At 37.6% G+C, this 24,501-nt stretch overlaps 1 protein-coding gene across 1 annotated transcript in view; it reads left to right on the top strand.

Annotated features, from left to right (window-relative positions):
• The window catches only part of TNFSF13B (TNF superfamily member 13b), a 44,489-nt gene extending 41,822 nt beyond the window's left edge, over positions 1-2,667 (top strand). Inside the window, exon 6 of the mRNA XM_037136674.2 lies at positions 1,101-2,667. Coding sequence (XP_036992569.2) covers positions 1,101-1,213 — 113 coding nt within the window. The 3' untranslated portion in view covers positions 1,214-2,667. The remainder of the gene's footprint in view (positions 1-1,100) is intronic.
• Positions 2,668-24,501: the final 21,834 nt, after the last annotated feature.

Genomic DNA, 24,501 nt, shown 5'->3' with positions numbered 1-24,501 from the left:
ATAAACTGTGTTTTTTTGTTTGTTGTCTGTCTTGGTCCATTACAAAAAATAAGAACCTTGGTGACAAAAAATATTGTCACACTTTTCTGTGTGTGTCTAGAAAGGCATCTGATACATCAGATCTCTTCTGTAGATAAACACCAATTAACTGGTGCCTAAGGAAATCGGGTTCTTTGGGCTCTGAGATAGGATAGATGTTAAAATAGATGTGTTCATGTAAGTACATTTTCACTGTATATTAATGAAAAAATTCAGCTACTTTTTAAAATGTTTGTCAAAAGTGTTGGCAATTCAGATACTATTTTGTTGTTAGTTTCTTTGTTTCTTCTTCCCTTGCTTCTCCTCTTTTTTTTCCTTCATTTAGATATTTTATAATGGGGCCAGAAATTACCTGATACATTGAGTGTAGTTCTTGAATTATGATTTACATTTGTGAATCACAAACTATGTCATTATATTTAGGTACCTACAGTAGTATATTGTTTAGTTTTAATAAGCTAATTATTTTGTTGCTTTTGGTTATTAAGACAAATGTAGTCATTTAAGGAAACAAAACATAGGAGGCCATAAAAAGTAATCCAAATGACTCCTAATCCCATAGTCTTGTCTCTAGAGAAACACTATGTAACAGATGTGCTCTGTTAATAAATGGTGTTTTGTATTTTACTTTTAATCTACATATTTTATATTCATATTTAAAAGTATATATGTGTGTGTATTTTATTTAATATTATCAAAAGTTTTTCTTGTCAATAAAATGAAGCAAAACTATTTTTAACTCTATACTGTTCCCTCAAGGGATGTGCTATAATTTACTTCACAGTTTTTCTTAAACATTTGGTTCCTGTTCAGGTTTTCCATTTTATAAGCAATAGGTGATAAATACATTTGCCTCTACTGTAACTCCTTTTGTTTATTTTCTTTAACATTTTTTGGGGCTAGTAGAATAGTAATTGGTTTAGAAGTCCACTGGTGTAATTTGAAGTGTGAATGCCTACATTAACACTTTTTTTCAAAACAAAATAATTTTCCTTGATATTTCTTTCTCTTCATTTCCATTGTACAACTACTTAAAGTTCTTGTAAACCATTCTTTTCTAGGCATTGCAAAGCTTGAAGAAGGAGATGAACTTCAACTTGCAATACCACGCGAAGATGCTAAAATATCACAGGATGGAGATGGCACTTTTTTTGGTGCCTTGAAACTTCTGTGATCTGCTTACACCTTGTTTGTGGCAGTTTTCCTCCCATTCTATGTACCTCTAAGGAGAAAACACTTAACTGGACAAACCAAAAAGAAAAAAAGAGTAGTTACCATAGCCTTTTTTGTGAGCTATTTGTTTTGGTTTGCTGAAACCAGACCAAACAGGAAATTTTAACAGACAACCACAGCCAAAGGCTGTCATGTGGTTTACAAGAAATAGAACTCATTTAAGGAAAGATAGAATTAGAAAGATTTTTTCACTATAATGCCATGATGAACAACTTAGCCGTAGTTTCTTGTCTTGGAGGAAGCACAGGGCTCAAAGGGGCAGAAATGATGTATTCAAAAATGGCGTTCCACTGTCTACTATGAAACAAGGGCTCGTATCTGTGGGACAGCAAGACCTTTGGGGGAGTCTTAGGTTGATCCTGGGCTTTTGTGTGAAATACACCCCTCTCCTTTTTTCAGGTAATATTTGAGCTGGTGAAAAAAAAACACAGAAATTCTGTATTCACTACATGAAAAAGTAATTGAAAACCTAAATATATATCATATTAAATAAGTAGACTCAAAATAAGATATAGGTTGCTTAAGTCTTTTTGGTTTATTTCAAGTTTGCAATTTTTATCTCTAATAGTGTATATTACCTGATGGAACACTTCTACACAGTTTTCACAGAAGGGAAGTAATTCTCATGTGTCTGCACTCATGTGTATTTTTTGTATCTAATTTCAGTTACTTCAGAAATTTAATGTAGGGTAATTTCAATTTTTGCATACAAGCATTAATTGAAAAATGAATTATAAGTGTTTTTATATAAAAATAAAATCTGCAATAGGAGTTAATGAATACTTTTTAATGATGTAATGTAATTTCCCTTTATTTCTATTCTTCTGCTTTAAAGTGCTGCTACTGTAGTTCACATATCCCAGCCTTTAAAAATAGTTATTAGCTTTATCAAAGTTGAGGTTTAACTAAACTTCATGGCATACTAAAGTACATTATATGCCATATGCTATCATAAAGATTACCATATGCCAGAAGACATCATCCTAATTTTCATTTTCATCCTAAATATTTTCATATTTGAGAATGCTGTAAACTTACCTTTATTACATTAGTTTCCCTTTCTATTTTGTCTTTTTTCAATTATCATCAGTTTGAAGAGTTTTCACTTCATTAAACAGTTTACTTCATTGATTTAAACAGTAGCTGGAAAAATAAACCGTGGTCAGCATTAATTTTCTGCAGTCTATATTAAAATATTTTTAATTTAAAATTTATTGTTATATTTTTGCAAATTTTTAAAAATTGTATTTTACCACTACCATTTATCCCCCATGTACCCACTTTTACCCTCCCCCACACCTTTCCCCACACAGTAACCACACAAAGATATACTTTTCAAAACAAAATAAATAATTTGTATTTATTTGTATAAAATTAAACTTTGTTTAAAACTGATATCTATAATTTTGGATTTTGGGTTAAAATCTATTTTGCACATTATTTTGTTTCACAATATTATAATTAAAAACAAGTGATAGGTAGCAGTTTTACTACCAGAAGAGGGTTAGTAATTTTTTTAGTGTTGCTGCTAACTAGATTGCCAAATAAAAATATTTGGAGCCTTTGCGTCATTTTTTGTTGAGTTTGTCTAACACCACTCGTGTTTTCGTTTCTCTATATATAGATATTAAATGTCATTTTTGAAAATTAGGTGTATAACTGCAAAACATTATAAAGTAATTCCTGTTAGGGTGTGATAATAAAGTATTTGAAATAATGGAAATTTTACATTATTTCCCAAAGGATTTGTACATATCAGTTTTATATAATATTTCTTAGAGAATAAGCTTAAAAAGGCAATATTGCATTATAATAAGCTTGTACACTAAGCTATTAAAATTTGCAGCTTGCATCATTATTCTTCATAAATAATCTGGCATATTTTGTCAGTAGGCACAGAATTTGGTCACATGAAATATTCATAAATCTCTGTTTTTACTTTTGGTTTTAACCAGTGTTAAAAGGTGCACCCTACCTTCCTTGCATGTGAAATTGTAAGGAGCATTAGACTTCGGTTGAGGCAAACTTATTTAGATATCACGAAATGGAATTGCGATCAGGTGTGTACAGGGAGTCCTCCGCTGCAGCGGTAGTTGACAAGTTCCCACTTCTTTAACCTTCTCCCGATTTATTTTAGGGGGGAAAAGCTGTTACACTGAGATTACCTACAAAAGTGTGTGGGTCCAGACCAGACCCTCTTATGTCTTAAATCTGAAACCAGGAGTTCTGATGATGAACACCTTACCTGAAGGTATTAAATTTTCCTGTGTGTGGGAACTGCACCAGTTAGCACACCATCCAGAGGGAAATAATGTGCAGCCTAAGTGGCACCTGAAGAAATTGGCTGAACTCTCTAAGTCATTGTGCATGAGAAGGCCCTTTCAGCATGGTTTATTATGGATGCAGAAATGTATTAATAGAAGAATTTAATAAATCATTGTGAAATTTGAATTATGACTTAGAAAATATTACCTGTTGTCTGTCTGGCCCTGTGCTAGAATCCTGGGAAGTATAGAATACTGCTTACTGCTGATTATCTACAGGCACTTTTCAAAATTAATATAAATTTGTATAAATTTGATTAACTTCTACAAATTAATCATAATTAAAAGTGGAATCCAGCCTTGTTTATATCAGAGCAGCTTCTCTTTTCGGGTGTCTCTTCTGTGGGCCAGACCTAGGACTGAAGGGCTGGCATGAGGCACTCAGCCACTTCAGACTCTGGGGTTGTCCCTGCCAAGCCATGTCCAGGCCATCAAGAAGGGAATGCAGTTTTCTTTTAAGCTTGGTTTGCATCTGTCTTTGATTTCCTCATCTTCATCATGGCCATCATCCAAGTGGACTAAGCCTCTTTTTGTTTACAAAATAATGAAATGAAATTATGTGTAAGATCATTTAAAAAATAAAGATAAAATTGTAGAAGTATGTTAACAATACAGTACGAGTATAGAGTTGTCGCTTATTTAGATTTAATTTATACTGTTGGACTCATATGGTCCTTACCAATGCTTAGAATGATACATTTAGAATATACAGTATTTTTTCCTACATAGTTTTGTGAATGTAAAAAGGTTTTAGGTTTGGGTTTTGTTTTTAGGTCCTGCTGCAGACACAGGCTGTATTTAAAACTAATCATAAAAGTCAGAACTTAGGTGCTGACATTTGAGTGAGTAGCTCTGTATGATGAATAAATGTGTGATATGGTGTTACGACATTGAACTGTCCATTTATCACCCAGTGGCTAATTAATTTGTCATTTTTGAGGACTAAACGAGTGAGATCAATAATACAAAAACAATGATATGGCATGCCGCTGTCCAAGTTGATTAATATCTGTGTCTCACATTGTCCATCTACGTAAAAGTAGCCTTTTTCACAAATAAATGGATAAAATTGTGAAATCCAGGCTAGCCCATTTAGAGGTAATCATTGGTTGTATCATTTACCTTTAGGCGTGTGTGTGTGTGTGTGTGTGTGTGTGTGTATTTAACGATTTTATTTATTTTTGGAGACAGGATGGGAAGAAGAAAAAGGGTGAGAGAAACATCAATGCGAGGGAGAAACATCACTTGGTTGCCTCCTGTACACTCACTGACAGGGGACCAAACCTGCAACCAAGGCATGTGCCCTGACCAGGATTTGAACTGGTGACCTTTCACTTTGTGGAGCAATGCTCAACCAAGCCACACCTGTCAGAGCTAGGCTTGCATTTATAGTGGTAGATATATTTTGAAATTTTTTTACAAAACCAATGTTGTGTGTTTTTAAGCTTTGATAAAAACTAGTAACAGGCCAAACATCTCCTCAAAAGCGATTATGAGGTGGTAAAATTCTGTGAGGAGAAGGATCTGCAATAACCATAAATGTGGTCACTGAGTGTAACCATCATCACAAGCAATCTCTTACCACATCTTAGCCAGACCCCAGTCTCTGGTTATCAGAGGGCAAAAAGGAAGATTCTTGGGAATTATCACCATCCAAGATTGGTGATGAGTGAATAAATAACTGGAAAAATTAGTTATGGGGAAAAGCAGAATTTCTTCACCATTGAGGTCACAGATTCGCCCTGCTTTAAATGTTTTGAACTTCTGACCTGATTTAGAAATAATTTCAGGCTTATAAAAAAAAGAGTACAAGGACATCTCTTACACATTCACTTTTATTCCAAAAATGTTAGCATCTTACAGAACTAGAATCAAAATCAGGACAGTACCTTGATACAACATGGTCTTAAATGTAAGTAATAATCACCCCTCTCTTTGATATCCACTATAACCACACACACACACACTGCAATTTTGAAGGAGTATTTAAAGACGGAACTGGTCTCTTTGATATTCCACCTATGCATTAGCATAGGGCCTCACACTCTGGATGGCCCTGTTCTTAGTTTAATCCCCTGCTGTTGTCATTTTGAAATTCACAATTTTTCAACAAGGGGCCCTGCATTTTTATTTTGCACTGGGTCCCATAAATTATGAAGTGGTCCTGCTCGAAGGTATTAAAAGTTGTAGAAGGTGGTAGTTACCAGTACATCTCTAAGGCCACATGCCTGGAATTCAAATCCCAGTGCATTTTACGAGTTTTATGATTTGGGGCACGAAGGTAATAGTGCTGATAAACTCATGGAATTGCTATCAGAAATAAATGAACTGGTATAATGCCCACCACATTACAAGTGCAAAATGCTTTTGCTTAAAAGACAGGTATACCCATATCCTCAAACACATAGAAGAGGAGGAATTTGTGAATTCAAAAAAACAAAAGAAACATGTACTGTTTGGTTTTATTTTTGCAAAAGATATGAAAGCTGAATTAGCAGGAAATTGAGGAATAACCTGTTTGGTTGCTTGGTTTAAAGATATCTTGAATAGACCATATATTGAATAGACCAGAAAAAAAGAAGAAAAAAAAAAAAAAAGAAAAGCAAACTAAGAAGAAAAAGGAAAGAAAAAGTAGCTCCTTAAGATTAGGAACACTACTCAGGCCCTTCTTCATTCAGGTTACTCCTGCCCAGCAGTGCAAATGAAAAAGGAAGACAGCTCTTCCTGCTTCCAATCCTGGAAGGTAAGTATTTCCAAGATTTAGAAGGCAAGTGGGGCAAGAACATCAGTGGGGGAGCTGAAACACATCCTAAATTTTCACGGATGAGAGTGACATAGAAATAGATTCAGGAGATCAGATAGCAGTAGCAAGAAAACAGTAAGAGAGAACTGACCCATGAAAAAGATGAAAAAGAAAAAGCTCACAGGGAAGATCCCTTCCTAGGCCATGGGCTCTCCATATGCGACCAGCCTGTAGGAGTGAGCTGGGGACAAATTGGGTGGAAGGTGGAGGGTTGGGAGGCTATGCCCAGCCTCCCCTCTAATCCTCCTAAGGGGTCTCAATAGGGAGAGAGCATATAGCTGGGGTCTCTGGTCACCCACTGGAACAGGAGGCACACTCAATATGTATAGGACTGTGTGGGTACAGAGTCGCATGGGAACAAAATCACAGCCACATTTTTATTTGCATTTCAGATAAGTCTATTGCATAATACATGGCATTTGGCTCCTTTGGATGTGAAGAAAATTTGATTAATTTTTTTCTGAAGTGTAAACTTCAGAGTTGACAGGGCTGCCAGATTAAAGTCCCAAAACTGCAACTTGGATGAACTAGACATTTCTAAACAGCATCCTGCCTGCTGAAACATCTTCTCTACCGCATTGAATGTCATCCAGCCTCAGAGTAAACCCCTCCAGAGCAGATAGCCTGCTTTAGTGGTGAATCCACGTCTCCTGCACGTAATGGGGGTGTAGTATGTGCATCGAGGGACTGTCTTTACCACATTCCAGAAGAGGAAATTTGCTCTTAGCACAAATTCCTTTTAACCCACATTATCTGAGTGTGGATTACATCTGAGTGTAACCTGAGTGTATCTGAGTGTGGATACATCACCAGGAGGTAATGTCCAGCCACTTGAATGAGTTTGGAAAGCTCATTTTCATTTATGAAAAGTAAGTAATTGGAATTCTAGCTGTTGCCTGAGTGTTAACTTGGGGAATGAATGGTCTGCATCCGTCTGCAGAGAGGTTGGTCCTGCAGGCTGACCCTCTCAGGAGCAGGTCAGAGCCTTTCTGTCCCCCTCTTCTTCCCCTCAGGCGCTTTGCCTTTGCCTTTCTCCCACCTAAGCTCCAGGGCCCTGCCTCTACCTTAGTAACTTGGTTCCTGAACCTATGCAGCCCAGCTGGCTCCTTTCTACTACCTCTATAACTTTGTCAACAAACTTTCTCTTATAATTTGAAAAGAAGGAAAGGTTGGTCACTTGCCTTTGCACGTGTGGTGAAAGAGACTCTGAGTTCCCCAATACATTACCTGACAACACAAAACATGGAAATTATCAAGTGTGAAGAGTAAGGAAAACAGAAATTCAATACAAGAAGAATAATTTTCTTAAAAAAAGAGCTCTTTCCCCCAAAGAAATTTTTTAAATAGAGAAGAAAGAAAAATAAGAAAGGGATAAAGTGAAGAAGTGAGGGAGAAAAAATGTTTTCAATATTTAAAAGCTATAACATATTAGAGGATAAAATTAGAAACAATGTATAGAGCATTTTAAAAATAAGATCACATGGAGCATTAGCAGTGGGGAGGGGGAGGAAGAGGATGGGGAAAAGGTACAGGGAATAAGAAGCAGAATTGGTAGGTGCAAAAGAAACAGAAGGAGGTTAAGAACAGTATGGAAAATGGAGAAGCCAAAGAACTTATATGTGTGACCCATGGACATGAACTAAGCGGGGGAGGGATGCTGGTAGTGAGAGGGGAATAAGGGGAGAAAAAAAATGGGACAACTGTAATAGCACAATCAATACAATATACTTTAAGGAATAAATAACTTCATTAAGATACAAATTATATACTATAAAATTTACCCATTTAAAGTGTAAAACTGAATGGTTTTTAAAATAAATTTGAAGAGGTGTGCAGAAAGTTACAAAATTTAATTTAAAAAATTAGGAATTTGAGATTATAGTCCCAGGAAGAAAGAAGAGAGCCTGAGAAAAAGATTAAAAAGAAAAACATGTTTTTTGAGAAAAATATTTTAAAGGCCCTTTTTATTTTAGAACAGACTCAGATTCACAGTAGGTTACGAAGATCGTACAGAGAGCTCTCTGCGCCCCCTGCCCCATTTCCACTATCGTCAACGTCCTACATCACTTACATCACACTGTCGCAACTTCCGAGAGAAAACTGGTTCATTACTGTTAACTGAGCTCTGCACTTTACTAGTATTGTGCAGGTTTTTCCACTACTGTTCTTTTTCAGGCTACTTTATCGCATTTAGTTGTCACATCTCTTTGTCCTCTTCTGGTCTGTGACAGTTTATCAGACACCTCTTGTTTTTATGGCCCTAGCAGTTCTGAGAAGTATTGAACAGGTGTTTGGTAGGTTGCCCCTCTGTCTGGGTTTATCTGGTATTTTTCTCATGTTTAGAATGTAGTTATTATGCCTTTGGGGAAGATTTTCAAAGAGATATAGTGCCCTTTATATCACATCAAATCAGACACACATAATCATCTGGACAGGTGGTGTTTTCAAACTTCCTAAGAAATCACTTTTAAATTCATATGTTTTTCTAGTAATTATATTATTTAACAGCACATGCTACATTAATTTGGAAACAAAACCACAAAACATTCAGCTTGGGCGACACAGCCACGTCCCACCTTTGCCTCACTGAGATGTTGTTTGCATGTATGACCACTAGGGAGAAGCACTGGAACAACTAAAGTGAACTGTGTATGTTGTGATTCCTACATGCAATTAAGTGGATAGTGAAATACTCAAAATGATAAAACCAGAACTGGAAGAATGTTAAACAACCAACCAGACCCTTTTAGTGTTTCCTCCAACCATGTTCAGCTCCTAATGAAAGTTTGCAATATCACAATGCCTGCTCTGTTCTTATGTGATGGAAGTTAATTCCTGTTGACTTGTACTAAGTGGTTTACAAACCTGGAAACTCTGGCAAGTTCATATTACCCGAAAGTTGGGAGCAAAGGGAAGAAATGATGGCAGGAAGAGACTGGAGAAGGGGGGGTTGCAGGACAGGCTGTGTCTTAATTTGGTTCAGGTTTTATAGAAATTTCTTGTCATCTCTAACTTTTTACCAGCAAATAGCTAGTGAAACAATATAATCTGATACCTGTACATAGAGCATATTGTGTAATTCTGTTTAATTTTTAACTATTTACATATTGTTGTACTGAACTGATTTTGTGTTCATTATCTAATTTTTAATTTAAAAAATAGTACACCATTTTTAGAGAAGTTTTAAGTTTACAGAAAAATTGAAGAGAAAATATAAACTTCCTGTAATAGCCAATCGTTGCAACCCCAGGTCTCCTATTAATAACATATTGTCTTAGTGTGGTAGGTTTGCTACGATTAATAAACTGATCTTAAAACCCAGTTATTAACTAAAGTCCACAATTTTCATTAGGGTTAATTCTTAGTATTGCCCATTCTACGTACCCACCAGTCTCATTCAGAATAGTTTCACTGCTCTAAAAATCCTCTGTGCTTCACTTATTCATTCCTCTCTATTCCAAACCTGTGATAACCATTGATCTTCTTGTTATCTGCACAGTTGTGTCTTTACCTGAATGTCATATAGTTGGGAATATACAGTTATAGGCATTGGCTGCTTTTGCTTTCAATATGACTTCAATTTCCTCCATGGTTTTTGCAGTGTGATGGCTTGTTTCTTTTTACTGTTGTATGATATTCCATTGTGTAAGTGATTCATAGTTTGTTTATCTATTTGCCTATGGAAGGACATCTGAGTTGCTTCCAAATTTTGGCAACTATGAATAGAGTTACTATAAACATTTGTGTGCAGATTTTTGAATGAACACCCATTTTCAATTCATATGGGTAAGTATCAATCAATAAGCATAATTACTGGATCACATGGCTAGGCTTTGCTTAGCTTTGTAAATGACTGCCAAACTCACTTGCAAAGTGGCTGCGCCATTTGCATTCCCATCATCAATGAATGAGAGTTTCTGTTACTTTACATCCTTGTCAGTATTTTGTGTTGTCAGTGTATCAGATTTTAGGCATTTAATGGGTGGGTAGAATTATCTCATTGTTCTTTTAATTTGCATTTCCCTCAAAACTTATGATATTGAGCATCTTTCACATGCTTCTTTGCCGTCTCTATATCATCTTCTTTGGTAAGGTGTTTGCTCATATCTTTTACCCACTGCGTAGCTGGTGTTTTTGTTTTCTTACTGCCGAGTTTTAAGAGTTCATTGTATATGTTTGATATGTCTTTATCAGAAATATATGTTTTACAAAGACTTTCTACTCTGTGATTTCTTTTCATTCTCTTAAACGCAAATTATTTTTTGCAACAACTCTGTGATGTAGGTATGTTATTAACTCTATTTTAATGATAGGGAAATGGAGTCATGGAGATATTATGTATCACATCAGAGGTCTCAAACACTGGAATGCAGTGGCTGTGGAATGTGAACCTGATGAGTGCAGTTGATTGAGTTACTGCTTCTTCACTCTTGTGCAGTGCTCATGAGCTTGATGCCATTGGCCATTTCTGCTCGATTAAGCTTAATAATAATGCTGAGGCCCTGATATCGTTCCTTTCTCCATTTACATTGCTCCCAATGCTAGTGCTTAGAAATGAAGTGATCTAGCAATAGTGTTTAAAATTAATTTTAAATACTGTAAAATCAAATCCACCCTTGAAAAGTTTACACTGAGACCAAAAAACATGAAGTTTTTCTGTAGGAGACCATTCTGTGTGGTGTGAGTCCAGCCCCCAGTGGCAAACATTTACTGCAGAGTAACTTCCTAAAATCCATGCTCAACCTTCCAAGGATGAGTGTAAGCTGTAAACGTGGTTCAACCACTTTTGCCCTTTTCATTTCAAATATCCTTATGTGATATGATTAGCGGCATCATCTCCTTGGTTTTCTGTAAAAGGTAACCACCTAAAGCAACCTGTGCATAGTAAATGAAGACTTTCATGCAATGTGTAATGTGTCGAGAAAACCAATAAATGCTGGTCAGGGCAAGGGCCCTGGCTTTTGCTCCCCTGGAGGTAAAAGCCATGCTGTCCCTTTTCCTCCACCGGACTCTCACTTCATCCATAATGACGCGACACTGCAGGCCGGTGTTTGCATCATTTTTCAGTGTCATAGAATAGTGCAATGGCATAAAAATCCACTATAACTTAAACAAGGAGATGTAAGTCTTTTCCTTGGTGGAAATAAAAGTGAGATTCAGGATTCAGAGCATGGAATCGACTACCCTTATTTTTAATTACTTTGGCCTAGAAATTTTCTAGGAACAGAGCTACAAAATTCATTTAATCCAAAGACATACATAGAAAAAATGTGGATAAGTAACACTGTGAGTGCATTGTGTCAATAAGCAAACAAACAAACAAACAAAAAACAGGAAGGCGGAGGTTCTATGGAAAGAACCTCACAGGGTGATCAGATCATAAACACCTAACTGGGCAGGTGATGGTGGGTAGTCACTTCTTTAGTGAAAGTTTTCATCTTTGCCTTAAGCAAGCCCTGTCCATTTTTTTCTGTGCATCTAGATTAACACACCTTGGAAAAGCCATTTTTTAGACCCCTCGGAAGCAAAATTACCTTAGAAAGAACACATAATCTTATTAACCATCCTGTAATTCAATACCCGAATTGCTCTTCCACCCACATCCATTTAATCTTCCTTACCTTCCCTCCTTAAATTCAAACACATAAAAGGATCACAAAAAACTTAATCTGGGGAACTTTGAGCTCTTCCTCTTGGCATTTGTCAGTGTAGCTCTAATAAACTTTTTTTTTCTTCTTAATAAAGTAATATTTATTTATTTATTTATTTATTGTTGTCCAATTACAGTTGTCCCCATTTTCCCAATGCTTTCCCCTGCCCTGCCCACTCACCCCCTCAGTCAGTCCCCACCCTGTGCCCTTTACCTTGGGCCCTTTATGCATGTTCCTTGACTAGATCCTTCCCCTTCTGTAAAAATTTGCTACAGGTTTGGATGTTTCTTGTGCACCCACATTAAGGTATATTATTTCAAGCAGTTTAATGACAAAGATAGCTTTTCAAGCAATTTGGTAATGAAAGGGAAAGAGAGCAGTAGATAGGGGTAGAGGGAACCCGGGGCATGCACACAGGCTGAAACCCTGGGTGGGAAGAAGAGGCAAGTAATGGTGGATTCTTGAGATGATTCTGGAGACAGTCGGAGGGTGAGGGATCCAGTATGCATGCAAGGAGATGGCCTTAGATATTATTCATCTGAGGCAGGCTAGAGTAATCTAAAGAGAGAGGATGGAGTAGGCAAGAAGAAAGAAGAAAGGACATTATGCCTCAGAGACTTTATTTTCCTTGTAAGGTAAGAGATGAATTTACTTGGCTTCAGAGTGTGCAGGACTCATAGCAAAAGGGTCTCCTCCTCCTTGGCCCTTTCCTCATTGTCTGTGCTTGGATCTGTTTTGCTGTCTACAAAGAGCCTGGCCCATCACTACCTGATTTTTGTTACTGGCAGGGGGTCTTTTCTCCCTCTCTTCTTTACTTTTACTCTCCACCCTTCCTCCTGCAACACAGGTGTGTGTGGGGGTGAGGGGGGGTGTGTGGATTCCATTGCTTTTTCAAGCATCTTCTCCCATCAAATCAATGTAAAAACTTAGATGGCCTTCTTTGTTAAAGGACTTAGTGGCTCTGTTTTCAAACAGTTTAATAAAGACAACAATAAGATCGGTTTTAATGAGTGATTTAATGACTGTTTTCAGTGCTATCCATAGTAATGTGCAAAAATTGTGGGAGAGCAGGTTGGTCCTTCCTGTACCAATCCCGACACCCCCATCCCACATTCAAATACCTTCATTCTCTTGTCTGGGAGCTGCACAGGAGTCTGGGAGACACTCAATTGTTCACGACCTCATTGTCTTTCTTTGAACAAAACATTTTCTTTAAACTGAATATTTTCAAGTCCTATTGAAGTTCTTGATATGAAACTCCATTCAAGCTTAAATGATCATAACCTTCATGTTTGTTTCACAAACCAAACCAATGCAATTCATGGTAGAGAATGCATCCATATTCCTCTTCCTTTGTATTTCTAATTAGCTTTTGAGTTTAATCATGAATTATGTTTAATAGACCCTGAACTAGAGTCAGCCTCATTAAATTTCACTTACTTTTGTTTGAATTGGATGAGCCATGCATCACTAAGAATAAATGAAGTTATCTGTATTGTGAATTGTATTAATAATATGCCATATAATACTAGAATTTTAATGACTGTGCTACTAATATCTAGATATATAATAATTTTAATGATTGTATTCTTCATATTTTTCTTCGAGTTCCAAATCATCAATTTTCTTCTAAATGAATGCACCAGACCAAAACAATGTAACAACCCAGGCCATTTTTATTATTTCAAGGACCATACACATTTTGCTCTAACTAAAAAAAAAACAAAACTGCGGTAAGTCTTCACCCACACACGTTTCTTTGAACCTACACGCTGTGGATTGAATAACCAGGGTGTGGTGCACGTGTGTATTAGAAATGGCAGTTGGGGTGGCACCACTGCTCTTTTGTTTAATTAGAAACTGGATATAAGCACGTCTGTTTGTCTAGAAATCCACTTGCTTTGCCATAAAGCATTTACATTTTTCTCTCTATTTGGAGTTGCTTAGGCATTCTTCTGAAATAACTCAGAACTTTATTTTTACACATTTTATGTATCTTATTACACTACCCAGAAAAGCTGGCTAATATTGTGACAGGAGCATAAGACCTTGAATCCAAAGGCACCGGATTGAGTTCCAGCTGTGTTTATTTTAGATATGCATTCTTGAGCATGCCTAGATAGACTCCCATGAGTCTGTTTCTTGATCTGTAAAACAGGGACAGTAATCTGTACAGATTTGATGTGGGAATCAGGAATGAGTTTACAAAACACAGAGCTGAGGTTCTGCCCATGGTGGGTGGGTTAAATTATCCACATCTGAGTGTCTCTGTCAGCAGGCTGATGCTGAGCAGGCCAAAAGCTATCTCTGTCTTACTCACTTTTCCATCTCAGTTGTTAGCACAGTGTTTTCCTAGTAAATGGTATCAGTTTATGTTTTTTGATTGAGGAAATTATATCTTAAAGGAATGAAGCTCTCATGAGCTGTAACTTAAAGAAATCTGGAAAGCTGTGCAGTTTTCCCTTTCTTGCCCTGTATCAATTTCTTTCTGTATGTCATGCCAGTTTGTATAAAATGGAGGCTCATTCATTATGCACTAGGTAAGGTCTTACTGAGAAAGGAAAGTATTTGATTACATCCCAAGTAAACAGAATTGAAATACACACAAAGAATCATAGCATTTTTCTGCTGTTTCCCATGGGTCCAACCTCCACTATCAGCACAGCAGTTCAGTAGAACTTCTTGTCAATAAGCTAATAATCAAATGACTCCAGATAAGTCACAATTTAGATAATAGAGATCTGATGTAAAGGTGTTATGTGTTCATTCCTTAGGGTTAAGTAATCTTTGTGAGAGATTATGACTTCAATTTAAAAATGTGTTACTTATTTTCTAATATTATGCTCATATAAATGTTTTTAATACCATACTCATATAAATTTAATAATGACTATTGTTTCATCTCTGTTCTAAGATTTAAACATCATTTTAAAAGACTAACAGGTAAAGTAATGCAACTGTTTACTTGTTTAATTAAGAAGCTTAGGCAAGCAGCACTTGCCTTATTTTTTCCTCTTCCACACATGTAATCATCTCCTTCGGAGGTTTTGGATAATGACAGGAGTTGACTGTGAGAATGAGAGTAGGACAACTTAGCCTGCAGAAGACTCTATTTCATCTCTGCTAAAATAGATAAAGTTCCGGGGGAGGGGGGACCAGCTATAAACCTGGGACAGGAGCTAAGCCTCCTGGAGGGTGTGGAGGGCAAAGGTAAGCAGGCAGAACTCTGAGGGAAGTATACCCTGCATGAGGGGCAGATAGGACCAGACAAGGAGCTTGCATCGGAGAGGGTGGGCACATGTGGAAAATCCCAGTCTTTCTGCTCTAGAAAATCAGAAAAGAGAGAGTAAACATGGCTGTTGAGGAGAACAGGTGTCCAAAATCTTCGTACCCACATCTATGATAGACCTGGAAACCCACATGCAAAGAACAGATTCAAAGCACGTAAGTTAAAGACAAAATATTTGAATTCAGAAATGAATCTCTGCCCAAGAAATCAAATTTTTCAGTTTAAGTATAGATAACATGATTTTACACAATGACTGAAATCGACAAACTGACATAACTGAACTTATAAATGCTATTGTACGTAAATTTTATTTTAAAAAGGGAGGTAAATGAAGTTCAGAAAACCAATCATTGAGAATTTTACTTACTTTTTAGGATTAGGGATTTTCAACTCATTTAATCTTATTTTTTTTAAAAAACAAGTGTTTTATTATTTTTTTAATTAATTTTATTTAGTTATTTTTCAAGTACTGTTTTTTTGTCTTTTTTTAATTAATTTTATTTAGTTATTTTTCAAGTACAGTTTTTTGTCTATTTTTCCCTTCCCAGCTTCCCCCGCCCCTTGCTCCCCACCTCCCTCCCATTTCCACCCCCCCTTAGTTCTCGTCCCTGTGTCCTTCCTATTTGTTCCTCCAAATCCCTCCCCCCTTTTCCCCTTAACTTCCCTTCCTTCTCCCCTCTGGTCACTATCCCCTTGTTCTCTATTTCAGTGTCTTTTTTTTTTTTCTACTTGCTTGTTTGTTTTGTTGTTTAGCTTCCTGTTAAAGGTGAGATCATATGGTATTTGTCTTTCAGCACCTGGCCTATTTCACTCAGCATAATGCTTTCCAGTTCCATCCATGTTGTTGCAAAAGGTAGTAGCTCCTTCTTTCTCTCTGCAGCATAGAATTCCATTGTGTATATGTACCACAAATTTTTGATCCATTCATTTACTGATGGGCACCTAGGTTGATTCCAACTCTTGGCTATTGTAAATTGTGCTGCTATGAACATTGTGGTGCATAGGTTCTTCGATATTAATGTTTTAGGATTCTTAGGATATAATCCCACCAGTGGAATTGCTGGGTCAAAAGGCATGTCAATTTTTATTTTTCTGAGAAAATTCTATACTGTTTTCCATAATGGCTGTACCAGTCTGCAATCCCACCAACAGTGAACTAAGGACCCCTTTTCCCCACAACCTCTCCAACATTTGTTGTTTGTTGCTTTGTTTATGATAGCCATCCTGACTGGTGTAAAGTGGTATCTCATTGTGGTTTTAATTTGCATCTCTCTGATAGCTAACGATATTGAGCATCTCTTCATGTGTCTCTGAATGTTTGGTATGTCCTCCTTGGAGAAGTGTTTGCTCAAGTCCTTTTCTCATTTTTTAATTGGGTTGGGTGTCTTCTTAGAGTGGAGTCATGTAAGTTCTTTGTATATTTTGAAAATTAAACCTTTGTCTGAGGTATCATTGGCAAATATGTTTTCCCATACAGTTGGTTGTCTTCCTAATTTAATACTGTTTTCTTTAGTCACACAGAAGCTTTTTATTTTGATGAGATTCCCATTTGCTTATTCTTTCCTTTACATTCCTTGCTCTAGGGGACATATCAGTAAAAAAGTTGCTGCATGAAATATCTGAGATTTTCTTGCCAATGTTCTCCTCTAGGACTTTAATGGTGTCACGACTTACATTTAAGTCTTTTATCCACCTTGAATTTATTTTGGTGTATGGTGTAAGTCTGTGCTCAAGTTTCATTTTTTTTGCACATAGCTGTCTAGTTCTCCCAACACCATTTGTTGAAGAGGCTATCTTTACTCCATTTTATGTTACTGCCCCCTTTGTCGAATATTAATTGACTGTAGAGAGTTGGGTTGATTTCTGGGCTCTCTGTTCTGTTCCATTGGTCTATGTGCCTGTTTTTATGCCAGTACCAGGTTGTTTTGATTACAGTGGCCTTGTAATACAGTTTGATATCAGGTATTGTGATCCCCCCTACTTTGTTCTTCTTTCTCAAAATAGCAGCTGCTATTCGGGGTCATTTATGGTTCCATATAAATTTTTGAAGTGTTTGTTCTATGTCTGTGAAATATGCCATTGGTACTTTAATAGGTATTGCATTGAATCTGTACATTGCTCTGGGTAGTATGGACATTTTGATGATGTTAATTCTTCCAATCCATGAACAAGGTATATGTTTCCATGTTTGCGTCTTCCTTGATTTCGTTCTTCAGGGCTGTGTAGTTTTCTGCATACAGGTTTTTTACCTCCTTAGTTTGCCCTACCAATTTATATTTTTAGATTTTCACTGCAGATTGTGAGTAGATTCAAAATTTGTGGAATAGAAACCTCGACAGTCACGGAGGAACTGGACAGTAGGGAGACAGCAGCGGTACAGTAGTCTCGGGGATGGAGCAAAGAGAAATAGCGGGGATCTCCATGGTTGGGGAACTAGCGCCCAGTGGCGAGAGCCCAATGGCGCCTGGGACAGCGTTCAGTGCCCAGACGGCTCCCTCCTTGGGATTTTTCAGCTGGGCTGGAAAATGGCCACTTTGCCAAGTGGCCCAGGCAAAGAGGTGTGGAAGGGATTTCAGCCTGATCACAATTTGGGGGACTAGTCACCCGACATGCAGTGTATCTGGGCAAGTGCCTGACGGCACCTAGGCCAACATTCAGCGCCTGGAAAGCTCCCTCCCTAGGATTTTTGGGCCATGATCTGCCAAGAGGCCCAACCAGAGGGGAGCAGAGGAGATTTCAGCCTGCGCACAGTTCTGGGTCCAGCGCCTGGCTTGGTGCTGCTCCATCCCTAGGATTTTTTGACCGAGGTTGGCCAGGGGACCCAGACAAACACAGAAGCAGAAGGGATTTCAGTCCCCGCACAGTTCAGGGGTTCAGTACACATCATGCAGCGTGCCATGGCGTGTGCACAGAGTTTCTAGGTTGGCGCCCAGTCCTCAGATCGGCCCCGGCTTCCAGTCCACCCCCCTCAGACTATCTGGAAGCCCTGGTTGCTGAGGTGTCCTGGAGAAAGAGCTGAGACCCTCATCCCCCTCCCTTTCTGGCCAAGCAAGGTGGGGTGCCAGGAGAGACTTGTTTGATAGAGTTCTCAGAGAGGGTGCTGAGGATGAAGGGCCCCAACCAAGGACTCTGTGGTTGACAGCCCAGGAGAACTAAGAGGTACAGCGTGGGGCTCTGAATCCAATAGACACAACAGCCTGGTCTGCTTCACACCCAGCTTGGCAGCGAACCCAAGATTGGACAGAGGGCCTAGAGCTTCCCAACAGAACAGGGGCAGGTCTGTGCTCAATCCCGAGGGAACCAGGCAACTAGGCCGGTGCAGGTGCCCGCAAACACAGCGAACCAGCCCAGGGTGGTAACCCCTGGGAGGGGAGCACTGTAAGGAAGTCCTAGTTCCCCATTGTAGGGAGCTGGGGAGAGGCACCAAGTGTCTGGATCCTGAGAGGGGCTGGCTGAGAAAATCACAACAATCAACTCTCAGCCAACTGCAACCAGAAAAACCGGTTTGGCTAGTTTGAAGCCAACAAGTGACATTTCTTTTTTTGTTGTTGTTTTTGGGGGATTCTTTTTGTTTGTGTGTTTTTTGTTTCTTGTTTTTTTTTATTTTACTTTATTTTATTTATATTCTTTCTTTTTTTTACTTTTCTTCCTTTTTCATTTCTTTTCTTTATCTTTTTGCTTTTTTAAAGTAATCTGTCATTTCTTTTAAATTTAATTACTGTTTCATCTTTTGATACTTTTGTCCTCTTTTCTCGGATTTTCTGTTTTATTTCTTCTTCTTTTCTTTCTAAATGTATTGCTCTTTCTTCCATTTCCATACCATTTTTTCTTTCTTCCTTTTATTTCTTTCCTTGCCATTTCTTTCTTTTACCCACAAGAGTCACGATCAACTTGAAAATATGAAAAGACCAGAGCTGGACCCATAGAAGAGGCCTCCAAATAGTAGAGTCAGAGAGACAAATTGCACATTGCTGTAGGAGAGAAGCCAAAAGTTGCTGCATATTTGAGTAGGTGGAAGCAGAGAATGACAGGATAACAGAAAGAGACTGCACCACTGAAATTCACAGGCATTCCACCACAAAAGTTCACACCATAAACCCAGGGTATCAAAACAGATTAATCTAAGAAGCTGAGGCTAACAAGAAGAGTCTCACAAACAATGGGAAGACAAAGAAACAATCCCCAAATGAAAGGAAAGGAGGAACCCTCAGAAAGAATGTTAGATGAAATGGAGGCAATTCAACTATCAGCTACTGAATTCAAAGCATTGGTTATCAGGAAGTTCATAGAGCTCACAATGAGCTACCAGAAACTACAAGGGAGCTATAACAATCTCACCCCAAACTATATCAACATGAAAAAGGAAATGGAAATTATTAGCAAGGGCCAAGAGGAAATGAAGAATACAATTTCTGAATTAAAAAACACAGTAGAAAGAATTAAAAATAGGGTAGATGAAACAGAAGATCGGATTAGTGAATTGGAGGACAAAGTGGAAAGCATCTCACAGAAAGAACAGGAAAGGGAAAAGAGGCTCAGAAAAAATGAAGAGGGATTAAGATAAATGCAAGACAATATGAAACATAATAATATCCAAATAATAGGAATACCAGAAGGAGAAGAAGAAGAACAAGGGATAGAAAACATATTTGAAAGAGTAATGAGAGAAAACTTCCCTAATTTGATAAAAGAAAAAGTCACACAAATCCAGGAATCACACAGAGTCCCATTCAAGAGGAACCCAAGGAGGCCTACTTCAAGACACATCATCATTAAGATGCCAAAATTCCAAGACAAAGAGAGAATCTTAAAGGCAGCAAGGGAGAAAAAAGACGTAACATACAAGGGAGCCCCAATAGGGTTAACTACTGACTTCTCAATGGAAACACTGCAAGCAAGAAAAGAATGGCAAGGAATATTCCAAGTAATGAGAACCAGTGGCCTACAACCAAGGCTACTTTACCCAGCAAGGCTCTCAATCAAGATAGAAGGCCAAATAAAGAGCTTCCAAGCCAAAAGAAACCTAAAAGAATTTGCTGCCACCAAGCCAGCTCTACAAGAAATACTAAAAGGACTGCTTTAAGGAAAGGAATGAAAAGAAACAGACAGAGAGGAACACAGATACAAAAATGGCAATGAATAAGTACCTATCAATAATAACTTTAAACGTAAATGGATTAAATGCTCCAATCAAAAGACACAGAATAGCTGCATGGATAAGAAAGTATGACCCACACATATGCCAAGAAGAGACCTACCTCAGGACAAAAGACCATCACAGACTAAAAGTGAAAGGCTGGAAACAAATTTTCCAAGCAAATGGACAAGAAAAAAAAGCTGGGGTAGCAATTCTCATATCAGACAAAAAAAGGAGCCATAAAGAGAGACCCAGAAGGTCACTTCATAATACTCAAGGGAAGAACCCACCAAGAAGAAATTAACATCATAAATATATATGCACGCAATATAGGAGCACCAAAATATATAAAGAAAATCTTAGAGGAATTCAAGAAAGATATAGACAGCAACACAATTATAGTAGGGGATTTTAACACCCCACTATCAAAAATGGACAGATCTTCCAAACAAAGTATCAACAAAGACATTGTGGCATTAAACAAAACCGTTGATGAAATGGACCTAACTGATATATACAGAGCTCTTCACCCCAAAGAAGCTAAATACACATTCTTTTCAAATGCACATGGAACATTCTCAAAGATAGACCACATGATAGGACACAAAACAAGCCTCAACAAATTCAAGAATATTGAAATCATACCAAGCATTTTCTTTGACCACAAGGGACTGAAACTGGAAACCAACCCGAAAGGAAAAAATCCAAAACACCCAAAATCATGGAGACTGAACGGTATGCTATTAAACAATGAATGGGTCAAGAATGAAATTAGGGAAGAAATCAAAAAGTTTCTGGAAACATGAAAATGATCTCACAACAACCCAAAACTTATGGGATACAGCAAAGGCAGTCCTGAGAGGGAAGTTTATATCAATACAGGCCTACCTAAAGATGATAGACACATTTCAAACAAACAACCTTACTCTACGCCTGCAAGAACTCAAGGAACAACAACAAAAACAGCCGAAAGCAAGTAGAAGGAAGGAAATAACCAAGATCAGAGTAGAATTAAACGACATAGAGACTAAAAGCACAATTCTAAGGATCAATGAATCCAGGAGTTGGTTCTTTGAGAAGATAAACAAAATAGACAAGCCTTTAAGTAGCCTCATCAAGAAAAGAAGGGAATGGACCCAAATAAACACAATCAGAAATGAAAGAGGAGAGATTACAACTGATACCACAGAAATAGAAAGGATTGTAAGAAATTACTATGAAGAACTGTATGCCAAGAAATTTGAAAACCTAGGGGAAATGGACACATTTCTAGAAAAATATAATCTCCCAAAACTCAATGAAAAAGAAGTAGAAAACCTAAATAGACCAATAACAGCAAAAGAAATTGGAGCAGTAATAAAAAAACTCCCACCACACAAAAGCCCAGGACCAGATGGATTCAGAGGAGAATTCTACAAAGCATTTAAGGAAGAGCTAACCCCTATTCTTCACAGACTAGTCCAAAAAATCCAAAAGGATGGAAAACTCCCAAACTCCTTTTATGAAGCCAGCATCATCCTAATTCCAAAACCAGATAGAGATACAACAAAGAAAGAAAACTTCAGGCCAATATCACTGATGAACATAGATGCTTAATCCCCAACAAAATATTGGCAAATCGCATCCAACAATATATCCAAAAGATTATACACCATGACCAAGTGGGATTCATCCCAAGGATGCAAGGATGGTTCAATATACGCAAATCAGTAAATGTAATTCATCACATAAACAAAAGCAAAGACAAAAATCATACGATCATATCAATAGACTCGGAAAAAGCTTTTGATAAGGTACAACACCCATTTATGATAAAAACACTCAGCAAAGTGAGAATAGAGGGAACATTCCTCAATATAATAAATGCCATATATTAGAGACCTACAGCCAATATCATACTCAATGGGAAAAAACTAAAAGCTTTTCCACCAATATCAGGAACAAGACAAGGATGTCCACTTTCACCACTTCTATTCAATATAGTTTTGGAAGTTTTGGCCACAGCGATCAGGCAAGAAAAGGAAATAAAAGGCATCCCAATAGGAAAGGAGGGAACAAAATTGTCACTGTTTGCAGATGACATGATAGTGTACATGGAAAATCCTATAAACTCTACCAAAAAACTGCTTGAACTAATGAAGAAATTTGGCAAAACAGCAGGATACAAAGTCAATATCCAGAAATAAAAGGCATTTTTGTATACTAACAATGAATCAGCAGAAGCAGAAATCAAGGGGAAAAAATCCCATTCGATATAGCAAAAAGAAAAATAAAATATCTGGGAATAAACCTAACTAAGGAGGTAAAAGACCCCTATGCAGAAAACTACACAACACTGAAGAAAGAAATCAAGGAAGACACAAACAAATGGAAACATATACAGTGTTCATGGATTGGAAGAATTAACATCATCAAAATGTCCATACTACCCAAAGCAATATACAGATTCAATGCAATACCTATTAAAGTACCAATGGCGTATTTCACAGACATAGAACAAACACTTCAAAAATTTATATGGAACCATAAATGAGCCCGAATAGCAGCTGCACTTTTGAGAAAGAAGAGCAAAGTAGGAGGGATCACAATGCCTGATATCAAACTGTATTACAAAGCCACTGTAATCAAAACAGCCTGGTACTGGCATAAAAACAGGCACATAGACCAATGGAACAGAACAGAGAGCCCAGAAATCAACCCAATTCTCTACAGTCAATTAATCTTTGACAAAGGGGGCAGTAACATAAAATGGAGTAAAGATAGCCTCTTCAACAAATGGTGTTGGGAGAACTGGACAGCTACGTTCAAAAAAATGAAACTTGAGCGCCAACTTACACCATACACCAAATAAATTTAAGGTGGATAAAAGACTTAAATATAAGCTGTGACACCATTAAAGTCCTAGAGGAGAACATTGGCAAGAAAATCTCAGATATTTCAGGCAGCAACTTTTTTACTGATATGTCCCCTAGAGCAAGGAATGTAAAGGAAAGAATAAGCAAATGGGATCTCTTCAAAATAAAAAGCTTCTGCATGGCTAAAGAAAACAGTATTAAATTAAAAAGACAATCAACTGTATGGGAAAGCATATTTGCCAATGATACCTCAGACAAAGGTTTAATCTCCAAAATATACAAAGAACTTACATGACTCCACTCTAAGAAAACATCTAACCCAATTAAAAAAATGGTAAAAGGACTTGAACAGACACTTCTCCAAGGAGGACATACAGAATATCTAGAGACACATGAAGAGATGCTCAATATCGTTATCTATCAGAGAGATGCAAATTAAAACCACAATGAGATACCACTTTACACCAGTCAGGATGGCTATCATAAACAAAGCAACAAACAACAAATATTGGAGAGGTTGTGGAGAAAAGGGGTTCTCAGTTCACTGTTGGTGGGATTGCAGACTGGTACAACCATTATGGAAAACAGTATGGAATTTTCTCAGAGAACCAAAAATTGACATGCCTTTTGACCCAGCAATTTCACTGCTGGTATTATATCCCAAGAATCCTAAAACATCAGTTTCAAGGAACCTATGCACCACAATGTTCATAGCAGCACAATTTACAATAGCCAAGAGTTGGAAGCAACCTAGGTACCCGTCAGTAAATGAATGGGTAAAAAAATGGTGGTACATATACACCATGGAATTCTATGCAGCAGAGAGAAAGAAGGAGCTACTACCCTTTGCAACAACATGGATGGAACTGGAAAGCATTATGCTGAGTGAAATAGGCCAGGCATTGAAAGACAAATACCATATGATCTCACCTTTAACAGGAAGCTAAACAACAAAAAAAAGCAAACAGAATAAAAACAAAGACACTGAAATAGAGAACAAGTGGGCAGTGTCCAGAGGGGAGAGGGAAGGGCATTTAACGGGAAAAAAGGGGAGGGATTTTGAGGAACAAGTATGACAGACACAGGGATGAGGACTGGTGGGGGGTGAAATGGGAGGGAAGTGGGGAGACGGGGCAGGGGGGGCTAGGATGAGAGAAATAGACAAAAAAC

The sequence above is a fragment of the Artibeus jamaicensis genome, unplaced genomic scaffold, assembly GCF_021234435.1.
Source record: "Artibeus jamaicensis isolate MK-2021 breed Jamaican fruit bat unplaced genomic scaffold, CSHL_Jam_final contig_559, whole genome shotgun sequence".
Taxonomy (NCBI): domain Eukaryota; kingdom Metazoa; phylum Chordata; class Mammalia; order Chiroptera; family Phyllostomidae; genus Artibeus; species Artibeus jamaicensis.
This window is presented reverse-complemented; position numbering and strand designations above follow the sequence as displayed.